Source organism: Dendropsophus ebraccatus, chromosome 9 (assembly GCF_027789765.1).
Source record: "Dendropsophus ebraccatus isolate aDenEbr1 chromosome 9, aDenEbr1.pat, whole genome shotgun sequence".
Lineage (NCBI taxonomy): Eukaryota > Metazoa > Chordata > Amphibia > Anura > Hylidae > Dendropsophus > Dendropsophus ebraccatus.
Window position 1 is genome coordinate 90,008,700 of NC_091462.1, and position 14,598 is coordinate 90,023,297.

A 14,598-nucleotide genomic window follows, 5' to 3' on the forward strand; every position below is an offset into this window, starting at 1 on the left:
CCTTAAAATGGTTCTGCCATATACCTATAGTATATAGATAGACAGACACATACATATATATATATATATATATATATATATATATATATATATATATATATATATATATATATATATCTATATATATATATATCATTTCAATTCAAAACACGTCCATATTTGTCAATATAAATACGATATGATCAGGCAATGTCGCCATAAAGGAAATTGCGCAACATGCTGCATTATATTGCAACAGTGCCTCAAAGCAAACTTCATGCCCCTGTGTTGAGGGAAACGCATGTCAGCGAAACCAACATTGGAAAGTGCTGGAAGGAAAATGATATCTTTAAAACCCAATAAGAAAAATTATGGAATATGCAATATACAGATATGACCTGAGGGTGGCGCTATATAAATTGTATCACCACAATAAGGAAAACACTATTGGAATGTATTGCCTATAGCTCTGACGTTGATCAGTTTGGTTATTGTTGCCTATGTATCCTTATGGCTGGTGGGGTGGGTGAGGTCCATTATATTAATGGAGAATTTAAAGAGGATATAGCACTAGGAAGACCTCTTCAAATTTATTAATAGACAGTTTAATATGTTTTACATTTGTTTTCTTTCCCTTTTTAGCATCTGTTCAACTAACACCGGATTTCTGTCGAAAACTGGACAGCCTTGTAGGACCTCAGCTTACAGTGTTAGCATCTGACATCTGTGAACAATACAATATCAACAAAAGAACATCTGGGTGTGTATGGAGCCTTGTCTTTAGGTCATTTAGACATTAGTCTGGTGACCTTTATACATGTAAAAGGTGCCATTTTAAAGGGGTTATCCAGCAAAAATCTTTTTCTTTCGAATCAACTGGTGTCAGAGAGTTATATAGATTTGTAATTTACTTCTATGAAAAAATCTCAAGTCTTACTTATCAGCTGCTGTATGTCATGCAGGAAATGTTCTTTTATTTCCAGTCTGACACAGTGCTCTCTGCTGACATCTCTGGCTGAGACAGGAACTGTCCAGAGCAGGAGAGGTTTTCTATGGGTTCCTGTCTCGGCCAGAGATGTCAGCAGAGAGCACTGTGTCTGACTGAAAATAAAAGAACATTTCCTGCCTGACATACAGCAGCTGATAAGTACAGGAAGACTTGAGATTTTTTAATAGAAGTAAATTACAAATCTATATAACTTTCTGATACCAGTTGATTTGAAAGAATTTTTTTTTTTTGCTGGACAACCCCTTTAAGGTCCTATATCTGGTTGGCAGGACTATAATGTTAGGATCATAGGTCCTGGTGCAAAGTTTCAGCTTGGTGCCCTCCCCTTCCCAATATTACTTTCAGCCCCATCTCTGGCTATGTTCCCTTTAATCCTTTGAAACTACCATAGTGATGGGGGCACATAGCGATCTTGGCACCCCAACAATTACTTATAAAACAGCTAGCTATACAGACCTATATAGCATCTATGCAAATAGTATGAAGAGCATACAGGTCTAGAGCAGTAAAGGTTGTCTGCATCCCTGGTGGTCTAGGGCAGTGAAGGGGCTAGTGTCAGCATCCCTGGTAATCTGAGCAATGTCTGTAATTCTAGGGATCCAGACCAGCAAATGGGTTAATATACCTGGAGGTCTAGGAAATGGATGGGGTTAGTGTAAGGATCCCTGGTGGTGGAGCACTGTAGGGACTATAGGCTCTTTGGCGCTAATTATCGATCTGTGTAATAAAGACAGCCAATAATCGTTCATAATAATCAGCTGATCGTTGATTGTTGAAGTTTATTTGAATCTAAAACTCAACGCGCATTGCTACCTGTAAAAGCGAAGCGTGGCCAACGGCTGATGACTGTGCTAAAAAATAATGAAGTTTATACACACCTCTCCACACTCCCCGGTGTTCTCCTCACTTCTGTCTGCAGTCGTCGGTGGAATTTCAGAGCCAGTCTCTGGAGTGACAAGCAGCTCAACCGATCATTGGCCAAGATGAGATCACTGCAGTCAGTGATTGGCTGAGCGGCCTGTCACTCCAGAGACTGGCTCTGAACACTGAGAGCGTGGAGAGGTATGTAAGGGCTGCACGATGTGTGTGTGTGTGTGTATATATATATATGTGTGTGTGTGTGTATATATATATATATATATATATATATAATCCTTGCTGCATAATTATTGAGGCGTGCAATAGGCTCTGTAAACGCCAATCTAGCAGATCAGCACTAGTTTACATTACTGATCGGGCCGTGTAATACGAACCTTTGTGCGGTTTGTGAGGCTTACGAGCCTCTATAGTTTTGTCTTTTCTGGTTTACCAACATACTAAGGGCATGTTCACACTACAGAATAGGCGAAGAATTGCCAGTCAGTTCTTTGGGCAGACTGAGGATTGCACTTCAGAAATCTTGTTAAATCAATGGGACAGGCAGAATTTCAAGCGGAATCTGCATCGCGGATTCTGCTTGAAATTCCTCGCCTATTCTGTAGTGTGAACATACCCAAACTGTCTCGATTGTGAACACACAGATGCCGTTCTTTGCATTTGTGAACATAACGTCTCCTTTTTTTCTGTAGGTCAGAGAAGGAACCTCAGTTCAAGTTTATTTATTTCAACAACATGAACCTAGCAGAGAAAAGTACAATACACCTCAAGAAAACGCCAAGTGTCTCGCTTACCTCTGTACAGCCGGAGCTTATGAAAATTCTTGGAGATATAAATAATGATTTTACAAGGTGAGATTTACAAGGGGAGGTATTCATAGATGGCCTCTGTCAGGATGCAGCTGGCACCCCGGCAGCAGCTGATTGTGACTGACCATGTAATATATGGTCAGCCTCATCCTCCCCGAGCGGTAGCCTCTCTTACATTTCAGGGTTTGGGCCAATAGGACAGGGTGGGCCACTGTAATTCTATATGAAAGATAAGGTTTAGTCTTGTTCAGATAAAGGATTAATGTTGCAAATTTTCGTACCGACAACACATTGCTCATGTATACAAGTAGACAGTATGTTGCCTTCTTGTACATGTCCCTAGTGAGGGATTTGCACTTGTAAGCATCAATTTTCCACAGTCCACTGACCTCAAGTAGTGAGTGGCACTGGGCTAGAATACTTTACCAATCGTTCTGCCCCTTGGAGTACAATCTGTACTGCTCTGTGCCGATAAAGGCCCAATAATAACTGTACACGAGCCCGACCTGCTAGATCGACACTCATTTACTGGGCCCATTACATGGCCCGATAATCGTTTAACAAGGGCTGCAGGGACATCGTTACCAATGTCCTTGCAGCCCTTGATTAACTTTATACATTACCTGTCCGGGCTGCAGAGCTCCTCTTGCGGTCCGCTTCTCCCCAGGTCCCGCGTGCTCCAGCTTCAGAGCGGCCTGTCTCAGTTGACAGGCCGCTCAGCCAATCACTGGCCGCGGCGGTCCCGGCCAGTGATTGGCTGAGTGGCCTGTTAGCTCAGACAGGCCGCTCTGGAGCTGCAGCGCGTGGGACCCGGGGAGAAAACTGCAAGAGGAGCTCTGCAGCCCGGATAGGTAATGTATATTGTCAGCCGCCGGCCGCGCACCGCTATTACACGTAGCGATGTGCGGTCTGCGCCTGACAGCGATCAGCTGATCGTTGTATTTATTACACGGAGCGATAATCGTCCGAATCGGGCCGATTATCGTTCCTTGTAATAGTACCCTATGATGTACCAATGTAGCCCTTATTCACCTCTCATGATCGGCAGGGGTCCCAGCTGTCCTGCATTCACCCACTGCATTCACTCACTGCCTTTTTAACTTTTTTACTTTTTTGAACTTTATTTTCAGAGTTGATGAAGATGAAGAAATTGTAGTAAAAGCCATGAGTGATTACTGGGTTGTAGGGAAGAAGTCTGATCAGCGGGAGCTGTACGTCATCTTAAACCAAAAGAATTCCAATCTAATTGAAGTAAATGGTGAGTATTGGCGTGTTTATAAATCGGGGCGATTCCTTCACCTGTATATCATCCTTTGCATATATACAGTACACACTGGTGCCATGTTTCCCTTACTTGTCTGACCAATCACAGGACAGTACCTACTCATTTTGGCTTTACCATGACAGTGCTAGTAAATGTACCCAGGACTGAGCAGGCCATCACTGTGCTTGGGGGGCATCATTTACAGTACACTGCTATAGATGCCATTTGGAGTTATTGATGCACTGACCTTGCAAGATGCTGTTTCAGATACAGAGTCGGCACAACAAGGAAGAGGTGATGCTAAACACGGAACTGCTGCACCTCCTGAAATCAAGGAAGCCTTGATTTACCTTTCAGGAACAGTGTAGATATTCTGGAGGAGGCTTACTCTCCTCCCCTCTACTGCACAGTGCAATATGTGACCTCCCCCTCCCTCCTGTGTTCTGTATTGATCTACCTGTTACTAGAGACCTAATCATTGTGCTGGGTTTGGGACATACAGCAATCAGCTGTAACATATGTAGAAACATACTGAAGCGATCCTTGGTTGGTGCACTGATAAATGCACACTCATCTGATGTGGACACAACACCATGACGTGCCTTATATCCCTCTACGTACTACTTGGTGTCTGTGTAATGTATAGATACACTACGTTTTCCACATTGAGAGATACTTTACAGCAGCCCACTATTTGGAAATAGTTTTTTGTCAGCCAGACACCTCCTTTAATATGTGTCTGTAAACATTTGCTGTATTCAGCCGATTCTTTCTTGTGTTTACTAAGGTTCTAATATCAGGAATCTGTTCTTGAGCTCTGACTTCCAAATAATTTCAGCTCTCCCAGTTCTGTGTATGCGAGGCACGAGAAGCTCTGCTGGCATTGCACTCCCAGAAGTGGTAGCCCTTCACATAGCTCGGTGCCTCTCCATCAGGTCAGGTTGCCGCTGGGGTGTCGCCTTACCGTTTCATGCTAAACTTTGGAACAGCTCCGAGACGTCATCAATATTCATCCCATCTTTTTTCAGCAGATGGTCTTAATAATTAAAAACCAAGCCCTGTCTTGCACCTTGACATTGAAGGCATAGCTGAATCCAGTAGGTCTCATTACAATGTGCTAATCCCGCAGGGTATAAATGTCATGATTAAAGCCTGAAGTGTCAGTGCAGTCATCACAGGTGCCAGTGTTATTCACAAAGTGTTTTGACAACCGTAATTGTCACTTAGCTGAATGATTGATGTGCAGGAAATAGGCGCTTGCAGTCGCACAAGTATATGTCACAGCCAGGCTGTAATTGCATCTGAACGTATGGATATTAATAGCCAGCTGCTCCCTTGTGGATCCGCTGACTCTACATGGTGCTTATTACACCCAATTACATTTACTTTTGGGTTCCTCTTAGTACAGCAGCATCTTTGTTGTCCCAGATCACTATCTAGCAGTTTGTAATTAACCTGTCATGTACTTATGTGGCCCATAACTCTGTCGTAGGGCCATAAGTCACATAAGTCCAAAGACACCCATATTTTCTGCATACAGTCAGCAGGTGGTTGGAGCCTTCACTTAGTCCTGTGTCTTTGTGCCTAGAGCCATAACTACCCAGGCTCTTCTTATGGCTAAGGGAAGTGCTGAGTAGCTGTCAGTCATTGAGCCCACTGTGCCTGGCTTTGGGGTCCCCAAGGCCAACGGGTAAGCATATATACCCTGCAAGCACATGGTCGGGCACAATTGATACGATAAGATTGCATCAAGCACTTTTCCAGAACATGATGGTCAGCGACAGTCATTGTTACTGAAGCTTTGCCCATGTCACTGGTTTCTGGTAAATTATTAGGGCCCTGTTATGTGGGCCATAGCTACCCCAGAATATGGAAATCCAAAAAGTAACTGCAGCACACAGGACAGCACGCAGTTACTTTTTGGATTTCTATATAGACACCTGGGGATTGGGGTGTGAACCACGGCACCGGGCAAAGCTCTTTCATTGAGTGCTGCGGAATTTGTGTTTTGTACCCCAGAATATGACCACCTCAAAATGTCATGGATGATGGGATGTGGGCCATTTACTTCCCGGATCAAATTCCCACTGAAAGGGGAACTATTAGCAGGTAGACAAATCTAACCAGCTGATAGCTCCCTGTTGTGCACGAGGCACTGAGGATGAAGGTGTGCGGCTATCGTCCCCAGAGCACTGATCTGGCCTGCTCCACTGATAATCATTTGAAGAGGCGCACTTGCTGAGGTAGATCGGCGTTCGGGGGGTGGGTGTAGTTGTTCTTAGCACCTAATGGTCTTACTGGACACAGGACTACACTACAAACAGCACAGGAACGGTGCCGAGGGTGAAGGTTGGAGACATACCATCATCCTCAGCTTCCTGTGCGCAGTAGGGAACTATCAGCAGAATAGATTTGCCTAAGCTGCTGATAGTTCCCTTTTAAAGGGTTTCCAGAACTTTTTAATTGATGACCTGTCCTTGGGAAAGGCTAATAATATCTGATTGGTTAGGGTCCAACATGCTGCACCTCTGCCGATCAGATGCTCGCCAGTGCCCTCTTATACAGTGAAAAGAGATGGAAGCAAATGTCTCCATACATTATGTAGTGGCGATGCTATGTTACTGCAGCACAGCTTCCATTGAGGTAAATGATTTTCTTTCCCAAGATAATAAGAAAGAAAATACTAAAAGGGCAGACTAGATGGACCCAGTGGTCTTTTTCTGACAACAATCTTCTATGTTTCTATGATAACAGAGCTGTGGTGACCAAGCATGGCTCCAGAGCACAATAGAGAAACCATCTATCGGAGTCGCAGGACTCGCATGTGCAGTTAAGAGACAGAAGCAAGGATCCATGTTGGTCCCTCGTTGATCAGATATCGAGCGCCCACCCTGAGGTTAAGCCATCAGTAAAAAAACAAAAAAAACAAAGGACCTTAAAACCCCTTTAGGGTGCGTTCACACCTACAGGATCTGCAGCAGATCTGATGCTGTGTTCAGTTATTTAAATGAAATCTGCTGCAGAAAATCAGCTGCAGATCCTGTAGGTGTGAACGCACCATTAAAGAGACACAGGACAGCATAAACCTACTGACAATCTCAGGGTAATAACAGAGAAGCTGAATAGAATGATGTATCACTTACACAATAAGTAATCTTCTCCATTATGTGCATGAGCCCTGTAGTCCATGATATTCATGAGAAGCAGAAAACTCCGCCCACCAGCTGCTGATTGTCAGTTATCTATCCATGCTGTATATAGGTAGTCACCTGTCAATCAGCAGCTGGAGGGCGGGGGGAGGGATGTGGCAAGAATCCTATTCTCCTGCATATTAGGAGAACGGCTGAACAGAATGATGTAAGTAATACACGATCTGTTCAGCATTTCTGTCACTAGTTTATGCTACCCTCATTTACACCTAGCGACAGATTCCCTTTTAGGTGTTAATAGTACCAGTGTTTCCATATAGTGTAAAGCTACTTTACATGTCTCTAGTTCTTGGTGAATGCTCAGATTTCTGTTGTGTGAGCTTTTACTTTTTAGATCTTAGCCACCGTATAGTAACAAGGAAGAGGTTTATGTTGTTTAGCTGGCATGTATAGTGCTGAATGATTCTTGTCATCAAAGATGCAATTATTCTGAAGACAGCATGCCTGTAGCATGGACTACACAGGGACATGGTGATTACATCACTCTTCACAGTGGGGCTTTAGGAATACTGGGTCAAAGCCATGGGCACCTTGAAATACGATTCATAGATTGCACTAGTGACACAAAGACCTTCCAAACAGAACACTCCCTTTAAATAGGTGTTCCCCAACCTGTGACTCTTAAAGGGGTTGTCCAGCGCTACAAAAACACGGCCACTTTCTTCCAGAGACAGCCCCACTCTTGTCTCCAGCTTGGGCGGGTATTTTGCTGCTCCGTTCCATTGAAATGAATGGAGCTTAATTGCAAACCGCACCTGAACTGGAGACAAGAGTCGTGTTGTCTTTGAAAAAAAGTGGGTATGTTTTTGTAGCACTGGATAACCCCTTTAAGCTGTTGCAAAACTACAATATCCATCATACCAGCAGCTGAAGAGTCACACGTTGGGGAACATTGTTTTCCTGTGACAAATCTAGGAACTTAATAGGTCTTATATCTAATTTTTTTTTTTCATTCTCTTTTACAGATGAGATCAAGAAGCTTTGTGCCACACAATTCAATAACATCTTCTTCCTGGATTAACGGGATCATTAAACATGTCTCTGAGACGGCCTGTGACAGCCATTTTGTTCAGCATGGACAGAGTATCAGTCATATTATTGACTGGAATGACTGTTGTAAGGCAATACTTGCCTTGTAAGACTCTCCTTTCTACCTGTAGACTCAGCGATGAGACCATTTTTAGATTTTAAATATTTATTGGCGCTCTACTTGGAACATCTCCATCCATTTCTGTTACGTTACTATGACTGCAGCCAATAAACCCACTAATTGTTATACTTTTAATGGTCCCGCTTCTACTACTCATTTTCTTGCTTTCTTGTACCTGCCCCCATGGCCTTGATCATGCCCTATACCCAAACAATGATTGATCTATACAACCGAGTCAGTGGCTCAGGGAGAAGCCAATGGGGACTGCCCTGATGACTTGTGGTCCAGGCAGCATGAGAGTAATCATAGGTTCCATCATGTAATCTAGAAATAATGATAACCTGGCCCTTTAGGTAATAAAGCTGGTAAGACTTTGTTCACATGATTTGAAGGGGGGGGGGGCTGCATGCACCATTTTTTCCCAATAAAATGACAGACGCCCCTGTGGAAGCTGACAGACCTTGTAGTATTGGTTTTGTGACAGATACACAAAAAAAACCAACAAAACTTTGTGCCTTTGGGCTGTATTAGACTGCCCGAACACTATAAAAAACCAGCACTGATATGCTAGATTGGTGCTTGTGTACTGAGCCTATTACACAGCTCGACAATTGTGAAGCAAGTGCTAATATATATATATAATATGGGATGGTCCGGACCTGCCGAGGTTCGGGTTCGTATGAACCTGAACGCTCGGCATCAGATTCCCGCTGTCTGCCCTCTCCGTGCAGCGGGTGGATACAGCGGGAGGACCGTCTGGAAAACTGGGATACAGCCTATGGTTATGGCTGTATCCCAGTTTTCCAGGCGGTCCTCGCACTGTATCCCCCCGCTGAGAGAGTTCGGGTTCATAAGTCCCGGACAGCAGGGGTTCATGGTCTTAATTATATGAAGCGATGATCTGCTCAATCGACCTGATTCGGCAGATTATGGGTCCATTTACACAAAAAGATTATCTGACAGATTATCTGCCAAAGATTTGAAGCCAAAGCCAGGAACGGACTATAATCAGGGAACAGGTCATAAAGGAAAACCTGAAATTTCTCCTCTTTTCAAATCCATTCCTGGTTTTGGCTTCAAATCTTTGGCAGATAATCTGTCAGATAATTTTTCTGTGTAAACGGACCCTATCACTCCGTGTAATAAGGCCCTTTCCTTGTGAACAGAAGCCACAATGTAGATGTGAACAGAACCAAATACAAAAAAAAAAAAAAAAAATAGAAACACTTGAAGGTGTTGTCAGCAGTTTTTTTTTTTTTTTTAGGGTGGTAGTAAAACATAACCGTGTACTCGCATGCTGCCAGTCCTGCTGCTCAGGAAGGGTCTGTTCAGCCAATAATTAGTGGCAGTTGTGTGGTTTATTTTGAAAACTTCTTAGGGCCCTTTTTACATGGCCTGATACATGGCCCTGTACAGCTGCAGAGGAGCGCTGATCAGTGAGAATGTTGCTCACTTTTAGTACCTTTGTAAGGGCCCTTTTACACAGAAAGATTATCTGACAAAGATTTGAAGCCAAAACCAGGAATGGATTTGAAAAGAGGAGAAATCTCAGGCTTTCCTTTATGACCTGCTCTCTGTTTACAGTCCATTCCTGGCTTTGGCTTCAAATCTTTGGCAGATAATCTGTCAGATAATCTTTCCGTGTAAAAGGGCCCTAAAACTAGATAAATTGAGTGTCGATTGCACATCCATTCAAATACATTGTCACTGGCTGTACGTCTCCTGTTTAGACAAAACAAGTGTCGTTGGCTGATTGCTGGCACTTTTACACAGGCCGATTATCAGGTTAGGGTCCATGTACACAGAATGATTATCTAACAGATTATCTGCCAAAGATTTGAAGCCAAAGCCAGGAATGGATTTGAAAAGAGGAAAAATCTCAGGCTTTCCTTTATGACCTGATCTCTGTTTATAGTCTGTTCCTGGCTTTGGCTTCAAAGATCTGTCAGATAAATCTCTCTGTGTAAAGGCACCATAACTCAAGATTTTTTTTGGCTAGGGATTGAGCTCACCTGTTAAAGGAATTGTCCTTCATAAACGACTAATCTCTGAATCTGCAGTGGACATAACAGTGTAGTATACTTGCCTGTCCTGCTGTGCCACAGCTGCCTGTTCCTGGACCGCCCACTTTACGCCGCTGTCATCTTTCACAACATCTGCTGACATAAAATTCTCACTGCAAATGGGGGCTCAGTACAGACGGCACTATGCTGTACTTTGCTTAGCGGTCTTTTCCTTTGGGAACCTTGTGTAAGCTGATGTTGTAAAACAGGAGAAGGGACAATGATCAGTAGACGAGCAAGCAAACACACATGCGATCATTCGTGTGGCCCAGCCGCTCAATCAGTCCTGCCACGTTAAGGCATTGCAAGTGTAATCTGTGCTAATTTGTGGCTGTACACGACCCCATATCGGGCCATGTGATTGAGCCCTTAAGAGTTGTGCAAATCCAGGCATACCTCCACTGAAGGCAGGAAAATGGCTGCAACTTCTGCAGAGTCCAAAATACTTCCAAGGAACAGAGAGTTATATTCTTCAAGTGGTTTATTAAAGGGGTACTCTGACACTGATAAAAAAAAAACAATTAATCATAAACATAGTTTACATTTACCATCCCTCCGGATTCTGTCTCAGTTTGAATTTCCTGCTGTTTACAGGTCTCTGAACCTCCAGTTGGTGGCTTCATTTTTTCTTTACTTCCTGGTTTGGGCTTTCCCATGATGCACTGTGTCTCCTGTCATGTCTAACTGGCTAAACAAGCTGAAAGCCATCTAGTCAATCGGAGCTGAGCAACCTTTGTCATCTAACAAAGGGAGGCTGGCCTAACAGGGCTTAGACCCGCCTCCCTCTTGAGGATGTCATTGTCACAAAATGTCTGCCACAGAGCAGCCTGGGGTCAACAGTCATTAGGTAAGAATGAGCTAACTTCACTTCCTGTTGAGGGGGGGGAGACAGGGAAGGGAGGCAGATAGGTGATTGAAGCATATTACAAAGTTATATCACTTTGTAATGTGTTTCAATTACTGGGAAAAAGCTTTTAGCTAGAGTACCCCTTTAAGGACATTTAAGGGAGAACTTACCTCCAGATCTGAACCTGAAGAAGTTCTCTCTCAAAATTTGTTGGGGCACATTCATTAAAACCGGCGTATAAGTCCACCGGTCTTAAATTAGGCCCCACCCCTGTTCGCCCCACTGGATTTACTAAGAGGTGCACGTGCCTGTCGCAGGTTGTGTACAGAGCTCTACACCTGTTCAGGAAGTTATAGATCAGTTTATGGCAAAAGAACGTTTATAGGTAAAATAAAGAATTCCTGATAGATTTGTATCTGTTTTGGCAAGAAATGTACAGACTTTACCTGTGTTCAGACAAAAGAGATTTGTTGCAGACGTTCAATGACTTACATCTGAATGGAGTTGTTTCTCTAGTATGTGTATACATTTCCACAGACACCATTCAGATATTTTTCACAGAGCTGTTTTTGGTAAAATTGCTAGTTACCCTATATACCCTGGAAGTTACACACCGGGGCAGATTGATCAAAACTGGGTAAAAAAAAAAAAAAATCTTGTTTGCCTATAACAAACAATGACCGCTCAGCCTTCATTTTACCAGGGCAATATGAGAAATAAAAGTTGAGCTGTGATTGGTGGAAACAACTGTAATACCGCACACAAACATAGGACAGAGGTGGCGCTGTTTTGTAAGATGTTTTTTTTTCCCTTCTAATCCTGGATAACACCTGTTGTATACATCCAGCAATGCTGGGACCTGTACAGAAACCTTTTTCAGACATCCGGTGTACCTACATGCCAAATTTGGGGTCAAATGCTTTAGGCTTTTGGATGCCTATAGGACAGACTGTGAGCAAGTGCTGTATATTTCCGGTAAGGTCTGATTTTTTTGTGACAATTACTCTGTGTGCATATACCCTACTTGTTGCAAAACTTCAATTTCCATCAAGCCTGGAGAGCCAAATCATTGGATTTGACCATCTAGGGATGTAGGGCCATAGGTTTCCACTGCTTTAAAGGGGTTATCCAGTGCTACAAAAACATGGCCACTTTCCCCCTACTATTGTCACCAGTTTGGGTGGGGTTTTGAAACTCAGTTCCATTGAAGTAAATGGAGTTTAATTGCAAACCGCACCTGAACTGGAGACAACAGTAGGGGGAAAAGTGGCCATGTTTTTGTAGCGCTGGATAACCCCTTTAAATAGAGACATTTGCATAGAACTGCATTAGTTCCCATTCTACAACCCCTAGGTATGGCATCCCACATTTAAAGGATGATCGCACACCTTTTTGTACTTTAGTACGATTAGACATCACATGAAATATACCGTCAAAAATAAAATACATTAATCTTTCAAGTAGATAAAAAAATATGAAATAATTTAACTAAATCTATGTGATTAAAAAAAAAATAAATAAATAAAATCCTGGGTGATATCCTGTAAGAGTGAGGGAGTCTGTCATTTTGTCAGGGGTTGTAGTTGAATGAATGAGGAGTGTGAGACACTACTGCCATCTAGTGGATGGGATAGGTATTTATATAAAAGAAAGTAAAAAATTGTTCTATAAAATACAATTTTTTTTCCTGGGAATTTAACACTATTATTTTGGTTGGAAATAAAATCTTCCCTGTACTTGTCTTCATTCAGCCATTGCTAGGTCCGTGTACATTTCTATTCAACAGTGTGTCTTTTCCTATTGTACTTTTTATTATTTTTTTTTATATAAATTTACGCTGGAAAAGGCTAAATTTACTGACCTATCCTCAGGATTGATTATAAATATTAGACCAATGAGGTACCTGCTAATCAGCTGCTTGGAAGAACCATGGCATTGCATATGAGGACAACAAGGCTGGAAGCAGGCGGCGCCATTTTTTGTATAGTGGTCATGTTGGGTTACTGCAGCTTTACTTCCATTTACTTTAGTGAGAGCTGAGCTGCAGTACCCTGCACAGCCACTGCACAAAGTACAGCGCTGTCTACTTCCTGCTCTACCGTCACCACAGTTCTAGCAAACAGCTGACTGGCAGTGTGCTTGGTGTCACACCCTCCATGTAACATCCTACCATACTGGATACATTCATCTCATGTTGTAGGAATGACTTATTGGCATTGCTGTGGTGCCCTAGCCTTGTAATACAATGTCTTATGTGATGACGGATAAGCATAAATATACAGTATCTTGTGGACAGCAGCTCCGGCCGTTACTGATACTTACTGCCTCTTTCCCCATTTGTTGTGACACTGACAAGCAATGCCATTAGTGGGGGGGCTAGAGAGCAGAGGGTTCTGGATTTAACCTTTTGTGATTGGAACCTGCAGCCCTCCAGCTGTTGCAAAATTACATTTTCCATCATCTTAACCAACCAGGTTTTGGCTGTCCAGACTTAATGGGATTTGTAGTACTTCAGGTTTTATAACACTATCAGGGGTATAGATCATAACTGGTACAAAAAAAAACAATTAAGCAGTTGCTGATAGCCGTCAGTGTGCTATGGTATGGTGCTATGATAGTTGCAGTGATATGATAGTCTCCCCCCCCCCCCCCCGGGGACGGTGTTCCATTGTGCACTCACATGTATAGGCATTATCTGTATAACTGTATAAGAGCAGCGTTCAGACTACGGCGCTGTCAGCAGATCAGCGTATGCCGCTTCTTGTATGGGGTATATACAGGTGGTAACCCAATCTTCAGCCCGCAGTATTTACAGCTGGCCACAAATAAGCTGACATGTCTATTACACCAGGGCACTACAGTATTTATCATCCTGTGACACATATCTCCCCTATGAGCCCCCTACCCCGACATATGGTGATAATGTGTAAAATAGCTGTCCCATGCGTTTTGTGTAAGTCGGTGCTTGTCAGCTTCATTCCCGGACAGCTGAAGCTCTTCATTTGGCAGCTGTTACCTCAGCCATGTTCCAAGTATTATAGAGAAAGTGTTACTATGTTCAGAGCCCCTGCCATCTCCCATTCCCACAAGGTCTCTGTCTTCATCACTATCTCGTCTTCGCACTGAATTTATTTTTGACGATAACTAAAAATTATCGGATCTAAAAATCGACATGAGGTTCTGTCCAAAACAGCAGATGCCATAATGAGTGGAAGCATTCCCCATAGTAAGAGTCCTGAGTGTCCCCCCACCCCACCTGGCTGCAACCTGCTCCCCTACTCCCTCTATTCAGGACACATTAGGGGTTATCCATGACAGAGGACATGGGGACAGAAATGGCACTGCTTTTGGAATAAAGCAGCCATGTTTTTCTAATCTTGGATAACCCCTTT

The 14,598-nt window shown here is 43.1% G+C and overlaps 1 protein-coding gene across 4 annotated transcripts in view; it reads left to right on the plus strand.

The window, feature by feature from the left end:
* The window catches only part of CCZ1 (CCZ1 homolog, vacuolar protein trafficking and biogenesis associated), a 36,664-nt gene extending 28,233 nt beyond the window's left edge, over positions 1 to 8,431 (plus strand). For all 4 annotated transcript variants that reach the window (XM_069983823.1, XM_069983822.1, XM_069983821.1 and 1 more), the window contains 4 exons: positions 622 to 739; positions 2,557 to 2,715; positions 3,804 to 3,931; positions 8,112 to 8,431. In XM_069983823.1, coding sequence (XP_069839924.1) covers positions 622 to 739; positions 2,557 to 2,715; positions 3,804 to 3,931; positions 8,112 to 8,167 — 461 coding nt within the window. In that variant the 3' untranslated portion in view covers positions 8,168 to 8,431. The remainder of the gene's footprint in view (positions 1 to 621; positions 740 to 2,556; positions 2,716 to 3,803; positions 3,932 to 8,111) is intronic.
* Positions 8,432 to 14,598: the final 6,167 nt, after the last annotated feature.